Source organism: Varanus komodoensis, unplaced genomic scaffold, assembly GCF_004798865.1.
Source record: "Varanus komodoensis strain SLA01 unplaced genomic scaffold, ASM479886v1 scaffold18_3, whole genome shotgun sequence".
Classification (NCBI taxonomy): domain Eukaryota; kingdom Metazoa; phylum Chordata; class Lepidosauria; order Squamata; family Varanidae; genus Varanus; species Varanus komodoensis.
The window spans coordinates 10,684,391-10,709,412 of record NW_025335549.1 but is presented as its reverse complement, the minus strand read 5'-3'; the positions used below and the strand labels follow the sequence as shown (position 1 = coordinate 10,709,412).

Genomic DNA, 25,022 nt, shown 5'->3' with positions numbered 1-25,022 from the left:
TAAGGAATTTTTAACTATTTTATGTTTGAAATATGGTTTTAATATTTATTTATATTTTTGGTTTTTTTGTAAGCCATCTTGAGATTTTTATAATAATCAGATGGTATATAAGAATTTCAAAACAAACAAAGAATCATGGCTCTTCTTCCATTTTAAAGAAAAAAACAACCCTGGACACTGAAAGCTTTGTGCTCCTTCCCACATCCATACGGGTAGCTTATATTGTACTATATTTCAACATTCAGCCTATTTGTTTTTCTTAATTCCACTTCTGGCTTTCAAAGATGAGAATGTTACAGAACAATAATCGACTTCCTGATTTCAAAGGACAAACCCAAATCAGTCCTAACAGTATTTTATTCATCCCAAGTGCAATTTGTGTGTTTATGCAAGTGTTGCTATGACTAGGTGGCTCGGCACCCCTGTGGTGCTGGGTGTACAAAGAGAGCCTGCATCCTCTATTTTAAGCCATTTTGGGGACAAGCAGGCTGATGGGGGAGCACACTTCGGGATGTCACAGGCATTCAGTCGCTCAGCACCATGGACAGCCACTTCTGCCTCAAGCTGATCGGGCTTTTCCACTCGAGAAAGTGCTGTGCTTGCCAGTCCAGAAAGGCTTCAGCAGACGCATTCTCCCTCCTTTCCTGCAACCGAGGGGCTTTCAGACGTGATGTGCCGCATCCATCATACTGCCTGGGTGGAGATGAGGGTACGACCCATGCTAACGCTTCTGTTTTCGAGGGCTGTTGGGCAAAGCGACCTCTGCAGGCCTCCTCGCTCAGCGAGTCTACCGCCCCACCACCATCTCGCCAGCTGCCCTCTCCCATGATTGCTGCCGCTTTCCTGCTTGACCGGCCGAGCATCAGGAAGCAAGCGGGCAGTGGCATCCGCGGCTGCTCCTCATCCCTGCAGCAGCCTGGGCCAGAGCTAGGGGCTGGCGACAAAGCAGGCTGCAGGGATGAAGAGCACAAGCAAGGCAGGGATGCTTTTGTGAGTGGGCTTCTGGCTGGGATGTGGGTCCCTGGCCAGCACCCCCTGGATGCCAGCCCCCAGTCCAGCACTTCTGGAGAGTCCGAGTTTAGGGAAGGATTGGGGCCACCCAGAGTGCTCCATACAAAGTGGTGCGCTTGCTCCCGTATTGTGCATGATGGCGAGAGACATTGGTGAAGCCAGCAGGGACCACCGATTGTGACCACCGATTGTGCAAAGGGGATGTGCTTGGCGCTTGCCAAAGTGGTGAGAGTGGTGACAAAACAGATGACAGTAATTGAAATAAAATGCTCACATGAACAATGTATTATGTGCACATGTCTTTTCGTAGAAACTGCTTGTCATACATTCGTGGTGTTCTTTCTCTTAGCTTTGTTGGTGTAATCATGAAGTTTAGACATTTTTATTCTTGGGGTCCTTCAGAAATTGACTTAGTCTAGCTTTGATGTTGTTGTGTAATTCATGGAAGAATCACTATGCTGTCTGGGAGTATTTGATAACGAGGGCGAAGGTATGGAGGTTTTGTTTTTGAAAGATGGGTTTTCCATTGCATTCTATGCAGCTAAAATGTCTAGACAGACAGACAGACAGACAGATTTTACAAAAGCACATCTTTCCTACTAAATAAGTGGCAGCTAGAAAGAGCATTAGAAATGAGGCTGACATCAATGCATATACAAAGACTCCAGTCCTTACCAAAATGATTTGAAGCTGTGACCTGGGAGTCTGTAATATATCCAGAAGCAAGGCCCAGAGGAATCTGGCACTCTGAAAGTGTAAGAAAATATAAACATTATTTTAAAACCTGGCATAGTAAAGGATCTAAAATCTTTTCTGAACAGAGGGCTTCAGACTTCCCTTAGGGCAGCTGATGAGAAGTATGAAGCAAGGGAGACCCAGGGCTGGAGATGATGGGAGCTGGAGTCCAAAGCAGTGGATTTGGAGAGCAGAGAACTGGGAAAGGGTGACTGAGGTCTGTGGTGGGGAAAGGATGTTGAGTTATGGGACTCACAAGGAATTGTATCTTAGCTTTTTGTCCTTTTATGTCTCTTCTCGTGTGGCTTCTTACTAATTTAGGTGCTGGCAGGTGTACCTGTGTGTGTTTTTACACTTTCCCCAGGTTTGGTCTGCTAAACTTGCAAAGCCTTAAATCGTTTGGCCAAGTTGCTGGAAGGACCATGCATTTTGCATTTTGCAATTTTTAATTTTGTTTTGCAGAGCCTCTTGGTCAATGGAAAATACAGAACAAATAAATAGAGACAGCCTGCAGACTGAAACCTGACTGCCTCTTATTTTCTCCTTCCATTGCCCCTCCTTGCATCAGGTGGGCATGTCAGCCACTCCCCCACCCTGGCATAGTTATCCAATCAAATGATCCCCTGGCACTTTTTAGGGGCAGAGCCAGAATCAGAAACATAAAGAGAAATCAGCATCAGAACGTTTTTTTCCCCCCATCTGTAGATCAACAGAAGAAGTGCCACTGGTTGGTGCCTGCAGAGAAGCACTGAACCTCTGCCCCAAAACAGAGTGCCAGCCTCAGAAGAAAGGCACACTGAGCTACTCACGCTGGTCATACACGAGGAAGAGGGCGCTCATTCCAGCCTGCTCGTTTTCACTGACCGCACACTCCACCCGCCAGATCCCAGGATGGGATGGCCGCATTTCCACCACCTCAAAGATACCTGTGCCACAGAGAAGAGAAGGTCAGTCAACCAGCTGGATGCTGAATGCTGTCGTGCACGCACGCTCTGACACGATTCCCAGGCATGCATGAGAAGATGGCTGTTTTGGTGGGACTGATAGCTCAGAGTCTGAGGATGATGGGGAGCTGGCTGAACCAGACGAGGCTCCAAGCTCAGACTCTGATAACGAAAATGATGTTGCAACGGACAATGCACCTGCAGCCCCGGTCTCTCAGCACCAGTCTGAGCCTGCTCTGGAAGAAAGTCGCTCAAGGGCACCCAAGGGGCCCAGCCTTCCCACCTGTGGGGATGAAGGAGAAGACAGACAAAAACATCCAGGAGGAGATTTGGAATTGGGTGGTCTCTCGGATGGAGAACGGCAGCCTTCTGAGGAGCTGGACCTGAGGGCCCGTTGCCACAGCTGCAGACTGGCCCAGTTAGGGGCTCAGAGTGCAGCATGTGGGAGCCCCCAGTTCCACAGCACTCCTCCTTCCAGAGACAGGCCCCAAAGGATTCGTAAGCAAAGCTTTGGGTGAAGGGGGGCAGAGAGGGTTCAGCAGCTCTCTTTCTGCATGCTCAGAGGCTTATGTATGCCTAGAGTCTTCTCCGTAGAATAAAGATGCTTAGAAGACGTGCTGGAGAGTCTGTCTTGCTAGGCAGGGAACGCCTGGCTCACGACAAGTGCTATGCAATGGGGATGCAAGAGTTTTGTGCATCCCTGGGGAGAGGCATTAGAGAAGGAGGCCCCTTCTGTGGGGATTGTGGCCCTGCATGAAGACATAGTGCTGCGTTTTCTAAATGGAGACTTCATGTGAGCTTCATCTGCAGAAATCTGAGCTGGAGGAATTTGAGCTGAATCCTGTGACTTGCACCCATTATGTAAACATTATTTGTTCAGGACCATCTCTGCTATCAAACATAATGCTGTGGTTCGCTAACATGAGCTCATCCAATCCACATTTCCAAAACTAATGTGCAACTTGCAAATGGAACCTTGCTTTTAACTCTAGCAGTACCTTTAGTTTGGTTCTCTTTCTGCTTCCTCTGCTGCTACAACTGTGAAAGTGGCTATGAATGCACAATATGCCATTGTATTCCAGACTCGGGTGTGAGCTGGCAAAGCGAGTGCATGTTGTGTGCATCCATTTCCTCCCTTACCAGGGTAGAGGGTGTAGATTCCCAAGCGGTATTCTTGGGCCATTCGAATGGTGAAGACTTGCCCGTGGAAGTGGACCGGGTGGATGTCCTCAGCACCACCAACATTCAGCAGATACCACCGGATCTTCTGGTGCTGACCCATCACCAGCCCTGGCAATGTGTCTCTCACGTAGCCATTCACAGCTAGTGCAAAGGGAGGAAGAAGGAAAATAGAATGGAGAAAACCAAGATTCAAAACCTGAAGGTCTCCTAGGCTGGCATAGCTGCATGGTCCGTGTGAACAGACACTTGAGCAAGGGCTGTTCATGGTAACTTGTGCAGAACACAGAGCAGGGTAGGGAAAATTCTGCCCCTCCAGATATTATTGGCATCCAACTCGCATCAGCACCAGACAGCATGCTTAGTGTTTGGGGTGATGGGAGTTATAGTCCATTAACATCCAAAGAGTCACAGTATAGGAGAACTCTTTCTTCTCCATCACATAATGCCAGAACTTGAGATCACTTTGTGAAATTAACTAGTAAGTATATTAAAGAAAGACAAATGGAAGTACTTCTTCACACTGTGTGTGTTGTACGGATCATTACTGTATGGAACTCTTTGCCACAAGAAGCAGTGTTGGACACTGACGTCAACATCTTCAAAGGGGAGTTGTTCAAGACACAGAAGATATTCGCTATACTCAATTAACAGTGTTAAATAGAATCTCCTGGTTCAGAAGCAGTCAATCACTGATGTCTGGCCAGGACTGGCTGTACCATCAGGCAGATGTGGGAGTGACCGTGGTGGCAGCCTCTGGGAGCCCTGGAGCACCCCAGCTGTCCCAGCAGGACGCGCTCCAACAGAGCAAAGCTCAGGGAGCCAAGGTTCCATTTAGATGCCAGGAAGCATTTCCTGACTGTCAGGACCCTGAGGGTGTGGAATGGGCTCCCACGAGAGGTCGTTGAGACCCCATCGGTATGGATGTTCAAGGATAGGCTGGACATCCACATGGTGGGCATGTCGTGAGCGGAGCTGGCTGGTGCCGGAGGTCAGACTAGATGGCCCAGGAGACCCCTTCTGACTCTCTCTGTTTCTATGTTTCTATGCCTCTTTGTGGAGCAAGATGCAAACCACCCAATCTGTCCCATCAGCAGTGCTATAGCAAGGCTCCGCGGCTGGTCCAGTCGGCTTCTGCAGGTGGACTGGAGGGGTGGGCCCTCTTCGTCCTGCTCCTCAGGCAGCCAAATATCTGGGCCAACCTGTTCCAGATGCAGTGAAGCAGTGACCAAAGAGTCTTGCTCCTTGCTTCCTGAAAGGCATTTGCTGGGGAAAACAGGTTGCCAAACTAGATTGCCATTGGCCTGGCCCACCAGGGCACTTCATTCTGTTCCAGGAGAACCTGCAGACTGAATATGGAGCCTGGGGGTACGAAAAATGGTAGGAGTCAGCTCTATTGCATATATTATTTTCCTTTCGTTCAAGGAGAAGGGCAACAACTGATGCTGGTGGCTGAATCCTCACGGGTACCCCCGGAATGCTAGTCCCATACAACAGCCCTGTTCCTGACTCAGTTTCCACCCGTTTTTGTGCGTACAGTTTCAAATCTGTCTTCACAGTATTAAGTGCAAGTATTAAGTTCCTCCCCTCATCCAGCACCAATTGAAATGGGAGCAGAGAAAAAGAAGATGGGGTGGTGAAAGTAGAAGGGAGGACTTTACCATAGAAAGTATTGCTCGCTTTCACTGCAGGATCGTCTCTCTGGATGTGGCAAGGGAGAGGGCAGTTCTGCTCAAGATTCTCCACAAAGTACCAGCTCTTGGTCTCATCAAAGATGGTGAAAAGCAAGGAAAATTCCTGAACAGACAGCTGCCTTACATAGGCAGTGCTCAGCACGCCAGCCTTGCAGATGATCAGGGGCCCGATAAGGCCAGAGTGCAGGTCTTTCTCCTGAAACAGAAGCAGAAAGAGAGGAAGAGAAAATTGCACTGAGGTACAGGTGGTTTAGTCGTGAAGGCTGCATTAGCAGCCTCGCTAGATTCCTTGCTTGAAGCAAGCTATAGACAATTTCAATCCACCTTGAAAACATGGGTTCCAAAGTTGGCGTGTTGAACTAACCACAGTTTGTTTAAATCCAGGATCACTGGCTATACACAATTCTGATGTCCTCTGGAACTGAAAAAGTAAACTTTGCTGGTGTCCTCACCCTTACCAGACAAGAGGGGTGGAAGGAGCGGGTGAGTGAGTCCTTGATGCTTTGCTCAGTGTCAGGATCTGGGCTGCTTTGCTGAGCAGAACCAGGACAACCACCACAGTATTTGCAGGATTGGTCCCAGGCCCTGCTGGAGCTCTCAGGGTGACAGCTATAAAAAGCAAGCTCTTCCCTCTGGAACAGGTCGCAGCAAGGCAGTTCTTCCTGTGTGCTCCTGTCCCTGCCTCTTGCCTGCCCTGCCTTGCTGTCCCACCTTGGCAGCCTGGCTCTCCTTGCCAGCTGGAGTGCGGTTCAGCCCCCGTGTCTTGCTGCATTTAGTTCCTGCTGTCTCTTGCCTTGTTGCCTCAGTGATGCAGGTTTCCCTGCTCATGGTGGCTCAGCTCCTGCATCTTTGTAGAATCGTATGAGTTGGAAGGGGCCATGAAGGCCATTGGGTCTGACCCCCCGCTGCTCCATCTCTCTGTGAACAACTGCAGACCTACAGGAAGAATAGAGAGCAGGCATCTGCCACCTACCAGGCTAACGGTGGAGAAATAGGCCCATGCTTTGCAGTCGAACTCATTCATGGCAGGAGCCATCGGTGGCAGCACCTTGAAGGAGTAGTTTCGGATATCGTTGGGTTGCACTGGATCCTGACTGGGCTGCTCTCTGGTCCCATTGTTCCCCTTATACGGCAGCAGGTTGGAGTAGAAGGAGTAAGGGCGGGAAGCCATGTTCTTGAAAGTTACCTGGGTGTGATGAGGAACACAAACAAACGTGTATTTTAGAATGAATATTTGGGGAGAAGAAGAAAGAAGATGCAAGGCGCATCCTTTAATTCTTCATGGGGACGTCTCCTTAAGTCTAGAATGGGTCCCTAATGTTTCTGGACTGGTGGGCATGTTTAGAATTTGGATAAGAGTGTCATGGGCACACTCACAAAATGGCTGCCGTGTGGGGGTGGCAGTCACAGATGGCAAACCAGTGGGGCTATAAGAAACTTCTGAAATTCCCAGATTCCCTTGTCCGGTACCTACTTTGTACTCTTTATGGCACCAGGCAAAGAACTTATTTTCCCAGGAATCCTCGCAGGAATTTTAGTTTCAGTCCGTCTTAAATTCTGTGTTGCATTTTAATCTTTCTACTGCTGCTAGGTTTTACTTCAGCTCCCACTTTGCCTTTATACTGTAAACTATTTTAAATTTTATAAAATTTTATAAAATAAATTTTATACTGTATTATATGTTTTAAATATATTAAATACGATGTCTAAAAATATGTTGTGAGCCACCTAGAGGGCTTTGGCTATCAGGAAATATTAAAAAGTAACAATAAACAAAAGCATCTAATCCCACTTTAAGTATGAGAGAGTCCACCCTCCAAATTTTCTCTCCCACATTGCACAAACATGTCTCCTTACCATTATAACATCATCAACTTGGCCTCGGATGTATGGTCCCAAAATGCCCAGGTGTTCATCCAGCTCTCCACGGACCAGTGGCTGAGTAAAAGAGCTGTCTAGGTATCCACGGAAAACTACTTTCTTATACTGCTTGGAGACCTTCCCGTCATTACTGGGATGCCTATAACAAGAATATTGTATTTTTTCAGACCAGTATTTTTTTAAGAGTCAACTAAGATTTCGGTCTATAGCATTTCTCCATCCTGTCTCTCAAAACCTGTTAAACCAGCATCCATCCAGTTACTTCCAGCTGGCTCCTCCTGAGCCTTTCTCAGCCACATTTTCTGCGTGCGCACGCACATACCATGCTGCAATATAGATCCGTATAGAGATCTGGGTTCATCGCATCCGTTCTGCTGCCTGTACTGTGACTGCCTGCTTTTGTGCTTGTGACACACCTGGATTGTGCTGGACCACCTTTGTGTGAGCTGAGATCTGGTGTGCTCTGTCTACATACAGAAGGCAGCAGTGCACCAGAGAAACAAAGCACCTTCTCTCAGCTCCATTCTCTGTCAGGCCCAGGAGGCTTATGGCTAATAAAACGGTGGGATAAAAGTCTAACAAACAAACAAATACTGAAATAATATTGGGCAGGCTGCACATGCAACCTTAGAATTCCTAAAAGTACCTAAGGTACCATTTAAATGCTTAAGGGGATTGTGAGGAATGTAAATTGCAGTCTCAGAAAATCTCCAGCTGAACTCTTCCTCTCTTTCCCCTCTTAGCATTCTCTGCTCTGGGAAGAATTCAGAGGTAAGACACCAGAGGTATCTTATATATGCTCTTTGCTCTAGAGGCAGCCTTCCTCCATCCAATGCTCTCTAGAAGTCTTGAACTACAGTTCCTAGAATTCCTGTCCAGTGCCCAGACTGTCTGGGGCTAATGGGAACTGAAGTCCAAAACATCTGGAGGGTACCATGTGGAAGAAGGCCATTCTGGGCTGCGTTGAGAGGCTAGTTCAATTTTCTGGCCCTGCCCTGCCCTGCCCTGCCCTGCCCTCCCCTCCAGCTCCAGCCAAAGGGGCTGGATAGAACTTACTTGTCCTTTAGGTAGGGTGAAGCAGTCTGGCTCCCATAATCCCACATCACCTCCTCCGCAGCAATGAAGTATTGTCGGACTTTACCACCCAATGTACGGGGATCCTGGTAATCTTCTTCATAGATATCAAATTCTTCTGGGCTCTCCTCAGCTTTGCTGTAGTCGTCATACTCCGGTGTCTCTCTCAGACGCTTGGAGGAGTTTGTTTCTGCTAGTCTGTTGAGGTCTGAGGGTGTCATGGGGACCTCCCCATGAGCCTGGGGTCCCGGGACACTGTTCTCACTTTTGTTGACCCCCTGCATTGCGATTCTAGACTCTCCATCCTTTCCCCCTCTTTCCAATAACGACATTTTATTGCCTGAAGGAGACGCAATACCATCTTCACCCTTAGCTTCTTCCACCGACAGTGCCCTTGTTATAGACGCCTTGGCACGATTGCTCAACATAAAGAAAAGATCACTGTGTAAAGTCTGAGCAGTGCCTTCAACTGTGCCAGGAACCTTCACATTCCTTGCTTCTTTGGCTTCTGTTTCTTGGGACGTGGCCTGCGGTGATCTCAGAGACCTCTTGTCCAGGTGACCACTGCATCCCCGAAGGCCCTTTTGACAGGACTTGAATGCTGTCCCACTGGCTGACTTTTCATGGCTCTGGATGTCTGATTTCAGCTGCAGCTGGTGCTCTCTGTTTCCTACAAATTCTTCTGAACCCGTATCATTTCTTGGCTTAACTAGTTGTGATAATGTTTTACCCCTTTGATGTGAAGTGTTCCCTCTACCTAAGCTCCTTTTGGATGTGGCATCAAATCTGGGCAAAGCTGGATTCACTTTCTCAGAGACATTCTTGCTGTGGCTAGCTTCCTGGACAGCTCCTTGGAGTTGTAAGCCATCTGTTTCTTGACCAGCGTGAAAGAGATTTGTGGAGAGTTGATCATTACTAACCAGGATGTCATTAGTATCGATGGCCTTGACTGTCCCATGCGGGTTGCTGAGCAATCTATCTGAATCCACTGTCTTGTCATTCTGTAGCCGGATGGAGTTGTATTCCTTCAAAAGACCTGGGCTTCCGGGAGCTGTGTCCTGACTGAGTTGCATAACCTTCACTGTCTTGTGATCCTGAAAAGTCCTTCCAAGAGGGATTGTGTCAAGTGTTTCATTATGTGTACCCTTATTGCTGAGAAGGAGGGCTTCTGCTAAAGGCGTAGAGTTGTCTTGGCTTCCCATCATTGTGGAATATGGTGCTACTAGTGAGGGAACACCTGCCGTCTCTGTCTCTGTTCGTAATGATTCTCCGGCTGCAAATGATTCATCCTCTTGGTCAGTTGCTTTCTGAGATAAGTGGCCATTTGACTCTTGTGAAGCTGTGTCATTGTTCTGGGGAGCCAGACCTCCAGTCCCAGGGCTAATTTTCAGTTCTGATGGTCCAGTGCTTTGATTCTCCAATGTGTCCTGAAACAATGGCTCCCTTTCCAAGTCACCTGGGGATGCAGAAGAGCCGCTTGCATTGAAAGAACTTTCACCCACTGGGGGCATTGTTCGCAATGCTCCTTCCTCATTCATTAGCCCAGCAGGCATCAGTGTTACAGCATTCCGTCTTTCAGATCTGGCCGCATCTCCCAGTGAAGTTCTTACAGTCAGTCTGGATTCCAGGTTTCCTGTATTTAGTTCTGATAAATTAGTGTCGAGGTTAAGAGAGGATTTCCCTGCATTCAAGGACTGGTTTTCTGCAAGATCCATCTCACTGAATGACTCCTTTGACTGATTGGTGGCACTGTGGTCAAGAGGTGCTTCCATGTTTTCCAGTGGAGGGACCGATGGAGAAGTCACACCCTCTGTTGCCTTCTGCTGCCCTGGGTTCTCCTGGATCACCCTAGCTTCCTGAACTGACCCAGGCATTCCAAAGACAAACACCTCGTTAACTGGATTGGCTGTGGCCTTGAAGAAATTCTCATTATGAAGCGACCCCTCCTGAGTGAGAGACATGTTCTCCAAGTTTTGTTTCGGTGTAGCTAGAATTTCCTCTTCTGATGCGAAGACATCACTGGGTAAGAACTCAAGCATCTCTCCATCTTGTGGAGGTGAAAAAAGATCATGAAGATATAAAGTTTCCTCGGGAGACAATAATGGGCTTGTAGAGTTCCTTTTGCCATTTTGTTTGGGAGACTGGTTGAGCTGCTCAGAGCTTGGAGTTTCGTTTTCCAAGGGGGAAGTGGCATTGTCCTGCTCTTTCTTTTTGTAGGGCTGCAGGTGCTTCTTAATGGTCCGCAAGCCTCTGGGTTGTAAGGTGTCATATTCAAAAGCATAGTCTGGTATCCTTTCATAATAGTCCTCATCATAGTCATCTCCAATGGCTGATTCCACATCCAGGAGACAGTTGGAAATAGTGATTGTGGCTTTCATTCCTTGTCTTCTGAAGTTAGGATTCAAGCACCCCAGTACCCATACTCCTGTCTCACATGAAGGCAAAAACAGATAAAAGCGGGGGGGGGGGATAAACATTTGCACACAAACATGGGTCACATGAGCAGGAGGTGGGTGCAGCCCCCAGGTGCCAAGAAACTGTTCCATGTCACCTTTACATCATGGTTCTCCAACTTGGTACTCTCCAGAAGTGCTGGACTAAGATTCCCATCATCCCCATCTAGCATGGGGGTGCTAGGAGTTTTTGATGAGTACAAAACCGTACGTGGCATTGAGAAAGTGGATACTGGGACACTTTCCCCCTCCCTCGTAATGCCAGACCCTAATGGAACCGAATCAATGAAGGCGATTGGTGGGCAATTCATGTCAGATCGAAGGACGTACTTCTTCTCGGCGCACATAGGTTCGCTAGGGAATCAGCGCCCACGAGATGTGGAGATGACCACCAATGCAGAGAGCTTACAAGGGGACTAGCCAGATCCTTGGAGAAGGCTGTCCCCAGCTCCTGGCCCATAGCTACCTCCAGGATCAAAGGCAGGGTGTCCACATACACCAGCGGCTGGGGAGCATAGTCAGGAGGAGGCTGTGGCACTTATGCCTTGCTTAGGGTTAGGGTAGTGTGGAGACTGTGTGAACGGGTTGCTGATCCTGCATGGCTCCCCCAATCAGGGCCCATTCCATCCCTCTGACTACATGGACCCTGACCCTTCTGTCAGAGGCAGAGTACCAATGGGCACCAGTGCCTGGGGCACAGGGGCAGGAGAGTGCTATTGCACTCCAATGCTGCTTGTGGATTTCCCCTGGGTAGCTAGTTGTCGGCTGTGTGAACAGGACACGGGACTGGATAGGCTTTGCTCGGTCTACTCGAGCAGGGCTGCAACGTGCTTAGGGCGATACAACCGGAGGGCAGCGGAGTGGGGAAGGCCGATCTGCATGAGCGAGCCGAAACCGCGTTGGTGACTCCAAGCAGGGCAGGGAAAACTTCCACCTGATCCCCTGCAGAGCCATTGACAGTCAGTGCACAGGACACCAGGCTGGACAAACCAAGGGTCTGACTCTGTAAAAGGCAGATCCCTGTCTTCCTAACAGAGACCTCACAGCATCCTTTCCAAACAATAATTCACAGTATTCTCCTGCTGTGATAATGAAATGGAAAATTTGCAATGAAGCAATAGTTCTCAACAAAGCAATAGTTCACAGGATTCTCTTGCTGTGACAATGAAACTGATGTAAACCCATTTAGATTGAGAGGAAGAAGAGAATTCCATAAGCTGCCTTGAGTTCCTTTAAAGGAAAAAAGGCAGGATATACATAAATAAATGTTAGCAATGTAGATCTGGCCTTTATGCACAGCAGTACCGATCTCCCTGCTCTCTGCAAGATGCCTCACATGTTCAGTGTTGAAATGTCATCAGGTGAGGCACACCTCCTGGGCAGATTTCACATGCCCTTAATTGTAGGCAACGCAAAGGGTTGGTTCACACAACCTAGTCATTTGCTAGCAATCACCTTCTCCCAGCATCAGTAGGAACGCGCAGTGGGGGGACGTTCATAACAGCCGCACCCAAAGTGCTGTTTGTGCACCTGGGCAGTTATCAACCTCCTTGCCACTTTTGCCAAGGGGTTCTGTAGCCTTCTGGCATGACCATGGCTTAGCACCTTGTCTGGGTTCAGATGACACACAAAGTCATAGGAGGTTTAATTAACCCCACTACAAGCCATGGCTTCTTGGGGTGCCTTAGATACTACCATACAGGAAGCATGCTGGGTTCAAACAACACACTAAGCCACTAAGTCAGAGAAATTTAATGCCTAAACTTTCTCCATGTCATAGTTTGAAGGCACATAATTAGAAAGCTTGCTGCTGCTAGGCAGGTTTTGATCTGGACACTGCCTGGATGAGAAATGGCCAGGAATACTCGTGAGGAGTGTCCTAGGTGTTGCACTCAAAGCAAAACTTCTAACTAACCTGGATTCTCCATGGACATGAAGACGGTCTCTCCAGAGAGGGGAAAGAGGGTGAGGATCTCTTCAAAGACTGCATTGTGGTTAAAAGTGTTCCCAGAGAAGAAAACAGACAGGATCTCTGTCTGGGCGCCTACGCTCAGGACATACCAATATACCACCTTGTTCTGGCAAAGCTGAAGGTGTAGGTTATCAAAGACATAGCCGTTGATACCTGGAAGAGCAGCAAAATGGGAAAACAGCACTCAGCACACAAGGATCTAGGCCAGACAGTTAAGGGTTTCAGAATAAACAGGTAAGAACGAAAGTTTCCACATTACGAATGAATTCTGTTCCTGAGAAAACGGAAATTTGTCTTTATGTCAAATGTGTTTGTAAGTTGTATCACATTTGGTCTGTCCTCCACCTTCATGGGGGTTATGGGGGCAGGACGCCCATGAAAGTGGAAGAACCACAAATATCTGTACCCCCCACCCCTGCTCAAACCCAGCAGGGCCGCCTCTTTGCAGCAAGGAAATGCCAGAGAGATTTTCCTCTCTTGGATGGGCAGGATTTTGGAGGGCCTCCCTTACTCCCCTTGCACGCAGGTGATGATAATTTCCTGCAGTATTTTTCCTGCCCAAGTAAATGCTCTTGGTTTGAGTGCATTGGATCGCCAAGGCCAAGCTGGGTGTACGTGCAGACCTGTTGTCAAGTTCTTGAGAGTTCTTGGGCAAGATGCTCCCAAGAAACTCTGCCTGATGCCAAGAAACTCTGCCTGATGTTGCTTCTCTGCCTTTTCCTTATCCTGGCCACCTCATGCAGAAAGCACATGAGAAGAAAGGCAGTGGCATTAGCTGCTCCCGGGCCAGAATAAGCTGCAGGTGAACATGCAGGGAGCAATGCTGAAGAAGCTATGGTCCAAGGACCTTCTCCTGGGGCTTGTCCCATGGCAGAAGCCCTTTCATGTGGACCCCAGTGGTGTGACCGGCTCTCACACAGCAGCCGGAGGGGTCCGGTGCTTGCAGGTGGCTATAGTACGGAGGCACCTTCAGAACCCTCCACTCACACAGCACTTGTTCCTCTGGGATTACTCACTGTACATGAGATTGGAGGCGTAGAATCCAGGGTCTTGCGGGTTGGTGTTGGCCGCATCAGTGCAGGATCGTTTGATGTTCTCCTCCAAGTACCAGCTAAGGTTTTCATCAAAGACAGAAAACAGCAGAAACCTTGCATCATCTGACATGATCTGGGAGAAACACAAAGGAAGAGGAGTTGGGGGTAAGTTACCAGTGGAATGGACTGGTTGCTTGAGGAGCACTGGAAATGGAGGTGTGCTGAAAGGAGGAGAATGCGTGTGCCAGAGCTCCACCTTGCCTCCTTGTTCTAGCGTGACAGCTCTCCTTTGCTTTGGTTGTGACTTTCAGCTGTTCCCTGTGTAGAAGCACACACTTTTCTCCCCACAGCATCTAAACATCTGAGTTATGCTAGGGTAGAAAACTATAATCAGCCATTGAAGGGAACTGACAGTTTGAAGGTGTAGGTTTTCAAAGGCATAGCCATTGATTACCTGGAAGAACAGCGAAATGGAAAAACAGCACTCGGTACACATGGAGTTAGGCTTTGTCATCCTTTTGACACCAGCTTAAGTCAGCCCTCCATGCAGAGGCTCTTAAGGAGAGCTAACGTTATCTAATGGCTTGATGGAAGTACCTATATTTGGTGTTTTAAACAGGTCTATTATATATTAAATACTGTTTTGGTTGCTAGACTGTTTAAAACATTTAAACTGTTTTGAACTTATGTATTACAGCAAAAAAGATGGTTGCTTTTACTGCCCTGAGATCCTGTTTGGGAATTCCTGTAAACCACCCAGATTGCTTTGACTAGCAGGCAGTGTAGAAGTTAAAGAAATTAATAAAATCCTTTGGCCACTTGTAAAACCCCAGTGCATGATTGCAAATGGGGTACAAGGCAGTAGCCTGGCAGAAGGGAAGCCTGGGTTTCAACAGTGCTTGGAAGAGGAACTCCCTTCGTGGAGACAACCCTGAGTCCCATCAAAGAAAGATGGGATAAAATCACAGACTCCGAATCACAGTTGGAAGGGGCATCACAGGCCATCTTGTCCAACCACCTCTGCCCACACAATAATGTAGGAAATCCACTACATTGGAGCTTTTCTCTTGCTTGGATTCAAAGGCGTTTGCCTTCTTGTGCCTCTCAGAGCAGGAATTAAGGCTCACATCCACATCTGGCGTGTGATGCTTCACTAGCCTCAGGCTATTGTGAGAACATGCCAGCGCTTTTAACTCAGATTTAAAATTAAAGCAACCTGATTTCCTCTCTGGTCCATGGTCTCTTTGAAGCAGATCAGCAGAGGCCCAATAAGTCCAGAGGCTAAATCCTTCATGGGCTTGATTGAGCTGTAATAGTAGCGAGTCAGGCAGCGGGGATCAGAGTGCGTCGGTCCATCTTCCGGCATTATGGTCCACCTGTACACAAACTGCTTTCCAGGTCGGAGGGGCATGATCTTCAAGTTGAGAGCTGAGAGGAAAGAGGCCATGAGACTAACTGGTAGCTACTTTATCTACCACCCACTTTTGAAAGCTCTAGAAGTGGCCGGTGATTTTGTTCCCGCACCTCAATCACGTTCCACAGCCTCCTAAGCGTAGTGCAAAATTCAAATGCAAGCCAACTGCACCCAAGACCAGAAGGAAAAGAGAGAGGGAGATGGACAGAACATCCTCCACCTATTCCACGATGAACAGTGAGGGAGGACACAGGGGGGCCTGAGAAGAAACCCGCTGTCCCAGTATTTCCGACTGGCACCCTCTAGAAATAGAATAGCTCCATGGCAAACTGGTAAGCACAGATTGCTGTTTTCTGCATCCAGCCTTTCTTACAAGCGAGTCCTAGCCTGAATTCAAGTAAACACCCATACAGTTGTCCTGTCTGAGGAGAAGAGAGGCCAGGTCTATCTAAGGACTTTATCCAATGCACATTTAAGCAGGAAAAGGGTTTCTTGGCTGGCTGTTTCCTCTGCGGCTGAACTCTGCAGGGCCCTAATGGCAGGAAAGTGGGTGGCTCATGCAGAATAGGCCCAGGGATGGCAGAAGAGGCCTCCAGATCCCCCAAAGTTGCTCATAACTAAATCTTGTAATACTAACCCAATGATTTAGCATTATTGGGATGAGTCCACGTGGGTCTTGGGCTTGTGCTCCCTCCCTTTTTCTTTTCTAATACTGTCATAAAGAGTCCCTAGAAAGCCTTTCTTTCCATTTTGGATAAACCACAGTTTATCATTACAACGAACCCTAAATGATGGTAAATCTTAACCAGTGATTAATGGAAACAAACCAGCTTCACAACCCATGATATGAAGTTGGCCTGTTTCACTAACCATGGTTAAAACTAATCATAGTGAAACCAAGGTTGGATATCAAAGCATTCGTCTAAGAATGAAAGATTCCTCCTCATGGCCACAGTAAAGAGAAGGAGGGTGAGACGCATGTGACAGCAGCCACAGTATAGGCTCATTTTGTTGCTTATAAAAATCACACGAAAGCTAGTGATTAGGTGATCAAAGATACCGCTGCTCCCAAACATCTAATCTCTTGTGTGGGCTGTGCACTCCTTAAAGGGTAGCCCAGCTTTGCTACAAGGCAGGGCCTCTGGCCTTCCTACACAAGGGGGCAGCATCAGCCTTCGGAAAGCTAGATGGTGACCTCAAAAAGAGGAAAGAAAGGAAAACCAAGTTGATCAACAGGATGGGATACGATAGACAAAGTTCTGCCAAGACTGGGACTCCACCGAGAGCCCATTGCAGTAGTGAACATGCAAAACCCAGCTTTGTCAGGGAGCGGTGTTTTCTACCTGCCAGGTAGTACAAGCATCTTAAGTATCTTAGGTTTCAGTTTTGAAGAAAATCGTGTTTCTAGTCTTCAGGACACAATGCTGGGCTGGAAGTACCTGCTGAGATCTCAAGCCAGAATGGACATGTGTGTGAATGATAGAGTATTCAAGTAGCATTAAGACCCTGCAGTGACATTCCCCCTTCCCAAATAACAGACACTGAAAACATGATGGGCAATTATGCAAAGATATGCGTGGTTACTTCAATACCCATAATTTTGTAAAGGACAGAGAATGCAAGTTTTCCAGGTATTTGCTCTGGCAAGTTGTGTGTGTGCGTGTGCTCACACATATCTGCTTGTTGTGTATACTGAATCCCGCCCATATCCCTCCCATTGGATTGCTATGCCCTTAGAGGTTCTCCTTCACCATTCTTACGTTTTTTGCTTGCCACTGGGAAAAATGAAGTGACGTTGGTGATGCCATGGGGGTAGATGTTGTACGGTCGACTGGCTAGATTCCTAAATGTAATCTGAAATGACAGTTTCCACATATCAGGGTATTTCCAGCCTTGTAGAGCCCCCAAACCAGCTATAACAATATCTTATCGAAACCAATGCATTGTCCATGGGAGTGGGAAACCAGCAGCTTTACAAATGTTTTATTTATTATTTATTAAAACATTTCTATGCCGCCCCTTGCCAAAGCCTCAGGGCGGCTCACAGCACACAATAAAATACAAAAATAACAATATAAAATTAAACAATATAAAATAAATAACAATATAAAAGAAGTCGCCCTGGCCAGATAAATAAGCAAATATTGTTAACAATTAAAATGACGTTGTATTCCTATCAGCCATGGTCACTGTGGCCAAGGGTCAGGGAGGATGAAAGGGGGAATCCAGCAAACATCTGGAGGATCTTCACTTCCCCACTCCTAACCTAAAATATGGTTTTGGTCAACCCTTCCCAACCTGCTGCTTTCCTAATGTTCTGGACCACAACTCACGTCAGCCCCTGTAGTCAAGAACAGTGACAGGTATAGCCCAAAACCTGTGCAGGTTATCAGGTTGGGGAAGCTGATTTTGGCTGATTGCAAACAAGTTGCAGTGAAACCAAGACCTGTGCATTCTTACTCTCACTTCTCCTGTTCTTCTTCCATGATTGTGAAAGTCTCTGTTTTCAGTTTGGAACAAGCCACAGTTCTGGGTTTCATACAAACTCAGGAAATTGTGTTTTGTCTTCTAACCTACAATAATTAATCCAACCGGGAATAAGTTTGGTTAGAACATACTACGCTTCCTTGAATTCATATGTAACACAGAACTGTGGTTTGTTCTAAGGTGAATGGTGAAGCTTTCACTGTCTTCTTTTCACACATGAAGAAGGAGGACAGCTTGAGACTCCAAAACACAGATAATCTGAGGATCCGGCAAGGACAATTGCAATTCACAACCTTTTTGGGCCTCTTCTTCTGACTTCTATTTCTCATCTTACCTTTAACTCATCACCAGTTTCTCCTTTGAGGACAGGTCCCAGAATTCCCAAGTGATCTGGGTGTGAGGCCTTCCGCTTCCTGAAAGTCGCATCTTCATATTCAACAAACACCACTTTCTTATACTTGGAGCCAATCCGGTGGGGACCACTTTCCAGAAACTGGCTGGTATAAGCTCTGTAGAAAAGGAAAGACAAGAATGGTTCTGGGAGGAGTGGAAATCAGATCTGTGAGGTCACTCTGGCCATCCTTCTGCTCTGCAAGCCATGGATATCTCCATGGAGACATACACCTGCCAGGTAAGCATCCCTCTCATCGCTGATTGCCAGGGAGGACTTTCTTGCATGCAGGCAGGGGCAGCATCTGGCTCCCAAGAGGGAGGTCGAACGAAAGGAAACTGGGGCTCACCCATTCAAGGTTCAGACTCTTGGTGAGATACAGTAAAGTCAGAGGTGAAAGCAGAGTTGGAAGCTGCGGGGAGTCCAATACCGACACGGCAAGGCAGGACTAATGGCAGAAGCAGGAACAGGAGAGAGTCAAGACATGAATGAAGCCACCACAGGACCAGAAGCAGGAACTGCATCAGGAACATGGTTCACATGGCTGTGGCAGAGCTCAGCATATTGGGGAAGCTTTATATAGATGCTCCTGTGGCTCCCAGCTGGGCTACATGATTGGGCTGGTCCTAAACCTGCAAGTTCCTGGAGGCCCCAGGCTCATCCTTCTAGAGGAGCAAGATAAACTAGCCCACTTTTGCTATCAGGCCACCAGGGGGAGCTGCATCACTTCGCATATCGTGGCACAGGGGTTCTCACACCTAGCCCAGCCTGGCAGCTGATCTTGAGTAACCCCCTCCCTGGCAAGCCATTTCCCGCCTATCTGATTCATCTGACTGGCCACTGTCCCCTGGTGCCAGAGCCTCCTACATCCTGTCGCAAAGTCAGGGCCCCGGCCTGACAGAACATGACAAGTAGCCAGGGCCATTACCTGTCCAGGTCAGTGGGCCGGATGGGGGCATAGTCCCACTCAACTTCTTCCGCTGCAATGTAATGTTCCCAGATCACAGAATGCCGTTTGCCACGAGAACGGGCCATAATTCTGGATGCGTGGCCTTCCATGTTGAAGACTGTGCTTTCAATGTCATCCTCACTGTAATAATCGTAGCTGTCATCTTCAAAAAGATCTGCCACCCTCATCGTCTTCTGAGGTGGCTCTGGACAGATTTCCACAGTAAGTGAAGCTTCCATGCCAGCTGGAAGCAAGAGGCAGACATGGTTGTTTTTCTCCAAGAATTATTCTGCTTAATTTTATTGACAATGCTCTCTGCTATGGACTTTATGAAGTTTCTTGCATTACACACAGGTTCTAACCTTCCTGGGAGATGGGGAGGGTGAGGTAGTAGAGCCTCTTCAGTCAAGGAAGTAGACTTGTTCTCACAACAAAGGCAGCCATTATCTACACTACAGATGAAGCTGAACCATGGCTCCAAAAACCTATGCTGGCTTTTGGACTCTGGGAGAGCTCACTGCCTTACCTGTTGAACCTTAATAACCTCCTCATTCTTTTCCCGGTGCAGCCCATCCAAGACACCTCTTTGCCACAGCTTAGTTACCTCGCTGGTGTGATGGGATCTGGCAGAACATCTGAAACGTGCCATTGGTACTGGGCATCATCTCCACTGTGAGGAAAGTTGCTGGGGAGATGTCCAGCGTGGCCTGCCGGTGGCCTCTCACTAGGAAAGTGTGGCCCTCAAAGAAAATGGAGTGGACTCCAGCCTTAGTCCCCAGGCCAATGACATACAAGTAGACCGGTCGTTTCTGGCACATCTTGAGACCTGCAAGGGAGGAGTAGGATACTCAAAAGGAGCCTGCCGATGAGAAGGATACGCAAGGATCCTCAGACTATGACTGGCTGGTGCTCCTCAAGCTGCATCTGGCCCTGGAGATGTTTCCTCCGAGACGTTTTGCTGCCTGAGACAGAGGACTGAGGGCACCCCTTCCCTTTCCAAATGAAGAATCCAGCTGGACCAGCAGATGAATCTTGCACTGGCTAGTTTAGGGGTAGCTGCCTAGTTTAGGGGAGCCAGGTCAGGTGGTGTGGCAGACAAAGTGTCTGGCAGGAGTGCCCATTCAGAGTCTCCGTGGAAGCCCAACGGAATGCCAGAGTGGTGGTAAAGAAAAGTATCTTCACATTGTGAGAAATAAGTAATGCCCCATCTTTCAACCTTACATTTCTGTTGTAAATAAGCATTTGGCGAAGTAGGTAGAGTCTTGCATGGCATTAAGCAACACCATCAGAAACACCTTGGCTTCACAACTCAACCAGTTCAAAACGTCCCTCTGCATGTCTATGTCCAGATGGCTTAAACTTCCCTCCGTTCCCAGTCACCCGCTTCTCTTTTCTGGAGTAAAAGAGATGGCACTTACCAGGCAAGGAAGAGAAGGCAAAGCCATTGATGGTGTGTAGCTCAGTCTTTCTGCCCTGGGAGGAGGAATTTCCCAAACCATTGAATTCAGAGTACCAGCTTTTGCCTGATCAGAGACATTGGAAAAGGGGAAAAGAGAGAGAAAGGGTGCTGTGATACTCTTAAATTTTTAAAATTTGCATCAGCACATCAGCTGGCTCAAGACAAAAAACCCTCTCTTTTCCTCTCCTCTTGTCTACTCCAATTAGCTATTCACTAACTGAGTTTCTTAACCCTGACTGGGTCTAAATGGCTTGGTGGATTCCTGTCCAATATTTCACCAATATTTTAAGCATATATCTTATTCAAGACAGCTGAAAGCATCTTTAACAATAAAATCTAAAAGGAGTTCCTTTGCAGACTCATAGAAGAGAGAGCATAATATCAGTGCTGCAGTCTTCAGTGTTGCTTAGACACACAGCAAGCTAATACTGAGCCAGTGTCCTGGTGGCAGAGAACAAGTGATGTGAAACTCCCCAAAGAAGCTACTACATGCTAGGAACCGTTTTATTTTACAGGGCTGCAAAAGCATACACAACCGGTGGGCACACCATACCTTCCTTTTCCCCTCCCTTATCATAGCACTCTTACCTTCGTCAAACACTGAGAAAAGCAGGACAAATTCTTGCAGGATGTTCCTGGGTCCCGTATTCCTCTGCAGGGTCCCTGCAGATATGAAACCTATAGAATCACCAAAAGAATACTGGTGCCCCTCAGGAGGTCTTGTGTACATGTGCATCCCCAGCTCTGCAGTTCAAATGTTCATCCAGCGATGAAATTATCGGACAGCCTCAAATAAGGCACTATTTTTTCATCTCCAGCACATGATCCTGCCACATTTCCGCACAGGGCAGATAATAATATTGGCTGTTTAATGCTCGAGTTGTACAGCAGCCTTCCCCAGATGTGTTGATCTATAACTCGCACAGTTTCAAGCTAGTATGGCCAAAGATTGCATTTCAACACATCTGGAGCACACCAAGTTGGTGAAAGCACCTGTACAAGTCCTGTAATAATGTATGTAAAACATTTAGAATGTTTCAGAAAACAATGCTATACAAATGTTAGGCATATGAATTACTCAGGAAGCAAATGCTGAACTCCAAACAAGATGATGATGATGATGATGATGAAAAATGCACAAAGCTGTTTACAAAAATAGACAATAAAACATGAAAAAGATACAGTACAGAAAAATAATCTAATCTCAGAGATGCATCTCAAACACTTCCCCGGCATGGCATCTTCCATTTGATTTGAGCAACAGCTCCCAGTGCTTGGCAGGCCAAAGTCTTCTATGCTGGAGAAGGTGGACTGAAAGAATGCTTGCAAAGGCTGCTTGCATAACTAACTGAGATCCTGTTTGCATAATTGAGTGAGATACTGGCATGAAGGTTTTCCCAGTTTCAATGTATGGCTGTGAAAGTTGGACCATAAGGAAGGAAGAGCACCGAAGAATTGAGGCCTTTGAATTGTGGAGCTGGAGAAGACTCTTGCGACTCCCTTGGACTGCAAAGAGATCAAATCAGTCAATCTTAAAGGAAATCAACCCTGAGTGCTCTTTAGAAGGCCAGGTACTGAAGATGAAACTCAAATACTTTGGCCACCTAATGAGAAGGAAGGACTCCCTGGAGAAGACCCTGATGCTGGGCACCATTGACGGCAAAAGGAGAAGGAGACAACAGAGGTTGAGGTGGCTAGTAGATGGAGTCTCTGGGGAGGTGGGTGGACTCTGGGGGATGGTGGAGGACAGGAGAGCCTGGAGGAATGTTGTCCATGTGGTCATGATGGGGTCAGGCATGACTTTGTGACTGAACAGAAACAAAAAAACTGGCATGAGATGGTCTCTCTTGTAGCCCATGGGCTTACCTGGCTTACAGACCAGCAGTGCCCCAATCAAGCCAGAGTTGGTGTCTTTGACGCTGTTCACATGTGAGGAATAGGCATAGGTCAAACAGTCGGGGTCAGACCCAGTCGGCCCTTGATCTTGTAAGATCTCCCACACGTAGGTGTGGCTGTGCCCCGGTCTCACTGCATCATCTTCTTTCTCTGGCCAGCTGGTCTCATCACCATAGCCTGCCCCTGAAACCAGAAAACACACCCTCCCTTTAAGCAGCGTCATTGGACCCCAACCAAGGCTGGTGCTTGAGCAAAGTGTCCTCCGTCCACCCTGCTCCATCTGCCCAACTTCTGAATGCTGGACCCAAGCAATAGACAGGAAGTGTGACCTGCTTTTCCACTTCGTATCCTCTAGGTGGCATTCTGGTATAGTAGAACAGCAAATGAGAGAAGCATTTTCTTTCACTTTTACAATTAAATCTCTCACTTCCCCACTTGAAACGGCAATGCTGCTTCTCAACACCATGGAACTACCTGGCAATCTGAATGGACTGAGGAGTGTGCGGCATAAAGATTATTGTAAGATAATCAGATACAACAAATACAATACATGAGTATTTAGAATTCCCATTGTCCATCTTAGAAAACAACTTTGCTCCACCTCTTTTATGGCAATGTTTTACTCAGCTCTGCTTTCCATGCTGAGTTTCTGTACACATAGGACCGTAGTCCAAGGTTAGCGCCTCTGATCAGGACAGAACTGAAAACCATGGGTTAGGGTTCCTCTTTGGGTGGCCTTGACTGTGGAGCTAGGATGGGGAAAGCGCCAACCAACGGAGAGAGGAAGAGTCAGCAGTGATGCTAGAGTGCTAAGCGATGCCCACTGCATCTTCTACCTCCAGAGGCTTCTCTGTCCTTTCTGAGTTTAGCTACAACCCTCAAGTAGCTGGAGGGAAATGGACTTTTCCAGGAACAGTATATTGTTCCCTGTTGAAGAGAACTCCTTTTGGGGTGACTTGACCCCACTGGGCCGTGAAGACCCAGGAGTGTTACCAAAGCCCTTGGTGGAGATATGCATCCATGCAGCTGCTTGCATTTCCAGATTCTCCTTGCAGCATCGTTCAGACTGCTATGAAGCGCTCCTGCTGGCAAAATGAACCACCAGACCTCTGGACGCGATGATGGTTTTGTCCTGCCTGAATGTGTGTGACAAGAGGGGTGTGTGAGAGTGAGTGAGAGAGAGAGAGAGACTCACCTTCTGAAGCTTTCCAGTAGGACACCCCAGTGGCAAGAATGCTGAAGGGATGGGAAGCCAGGTTTTTAAAGGTGACAACCACCTTGTCATAGACTTCTGCTTGGATGGTGGGGCCCAAAATACCTGAGGAAGAGAAGGAGCAATGGAAAAGGACAGGTGGACAGTTCTGGTGCTGGGAAGCAAAGGTATTATTGCTGTGTCCCCCACTCTCCTGGTTCACCAAGTAGCACCTGGGCTTGGTTTCCCTGGGATGAGTGAAACCTGACGACCTATAATATTTCTGTAACATTTGCCTTATTTACAAATGTGTGGCTGGAGCATAAGTATCTAGGCATGCTCCCTGGAAGAACCTTCTGTCACCAGGCAGTAGATGTGCCTTAGAAGGACCTTCAGGATTGGACCCAATGGGAGGAAATTAGAGTCAAGCATATTTGATGCTAACAGGGCCACAAAACAAATTCGATACATGTCTGGGCTTAATGCATTTGGTTTGAGGAACCAATCAAACTGGAGAAGCCCCTGTGGTACCCTGGTCACAAGGCATCTGTGGCTTTGGAGGTTAAAAACAGCATGTTGCCTTCTGCTCAGAAATAGACCAAGAGCCAGTAGAAGGTCTGGCAACTTGCAAGATACGAGTTTAACATCCAGTCCCTGGTTGGTATTTGTGCTCCAGTGTGCTGTGCTAAGTGCAGCTCCCAAACAATCTCCAAAGGCAGCCCCATGTGCAATGCCTTAGAGTAATCTAGCCAAGATGTTCCCAGCATGCAGGTAACTGTAGCCCTGGCTATTTCTGTCCTGGAGACGTTTCAGCTGGCTGATCAGATTAAGCTAAGCTAGTGGAAAGTACCTGTCTTCAACTCAAAAGAAAGTCCTTTCAGCTTACCCATCCAGGCAGGCTTTGGTTTTGTTTGTGTGAACGTCACGTCCGTGTACTCCATATAAACAGCTTTCCTGTACTGAGTGGCTGTGGCTGGGGATGACTCCCTGGGAAAAGAGAAGAACAGCTGTGAATGAAACGGCCGGGATCTACACTGGCCGCATTCACTCTGAATTTCGTGGAACATTGTTTCATTCTTTTACACTCTTCTTTACAAGAAGAATTCCTCAGGCAACCCGAGTAAGTGCTGGCTGTGGAGGCTGGGAGTTGTAACCTAGTGAAGGCTGCTTTCAGGATGAGACCAATGGTTGGTTTGTGTGCTTGCGTTTACAGCCTCGAATCCCGTAACCCGGTTGCTTTTCATTTTTTGCTTGTAA

The 25,022-nt window shown here is 47.6% G+C and overlaps 1 protein-coding gene across 2 annotated transcripts in view; it reads right to left on the bottom strand.

The window, feature by feature from the left end:
* The window catches only part of F8 (coagulation factor VIII), a 39,512-nt gene that overhangs the window by 8,849 nt on the left and 5,641 nt on the right, over positions 1 to 25,022 (bottom strand). The window contains exons 2-20 of one of the 2 annotated variants that reach the window (XM_044427191.1): positions 24,652 to 24,752; positions 23,769 to 23,891; positions 22,544 to 22,756; positions 21,266 to 21,340; positions 20,637 to 20,741; positions 19,823 to 20,044; positions 19,198 to 19,462; positions 18,213 to 18,387; positions 17,152 to 17,245; positions 15,194 to 15,405; positions 13,960 to 14,110; positions 12,887 to 13,096; positions 8,501 to 10,943; positions 7,421 to 7,583; positions 6,537 to 6,749; positions 5,531 to 5,759; positions 3,831 to 4,013; positions 2,556 to 2,672; positions 1,687 to 1,758 (exon numbers count right to left, since the gene is read on the bottom strand). In XM_044427191.1, coding sequence (XP_044283126.1) covers positions 1,687 to 1,758; positions 2,556 to 2,672; positions 3,831 to 4,013; positions 5,531 to 5,759; positions 6,537 to 6,749; positions 7,421 to 7,583; positions 8,501 to 10,943; positions 12,887 to 13,096; positions 13,960 to 14,110; positions 15,194 to 15,405; positions 17,152 to 17,245; positions 18,213 to 18,387; positions 19,198 to 19,462; positions 19,823 to 20,044; positions 20,637 to 20,741; positions 21,266 to 21,340; positions 22,544 to 22,756; positions 23,769 to 23,891; positions 24,652 to 24,752 — 5,366 coding nt within the window. Of the gene's footprint in view, positions 1 to 1,686; positions 1,759 to 2,555; positions 2,673 to 3,830; positions 4,014 to 5,530; positions 5,760 to 6,536; positions 6,750 to 7,420; positions 7,584 to 8,500; positions 10,944 to 12,886; positions 13,097 to 13,959; positions 14,111 to 15,193; positions 15,406 to 17,151; positions 17,246 to 18,212; positions 18,388 to 19,197; positions 19,463 to 19,822; positions 20,045 to 20,636; positions 20,742 to 21,265; positions 21,341 to 22,543; positions 22,757 to 23,768; positions 23,892 to 24,651; positions 24,773 to 25,022 lie in introns of both variants that reach the window. The other variant, XM_044427190.1, reaches the window with a different exon arrangement.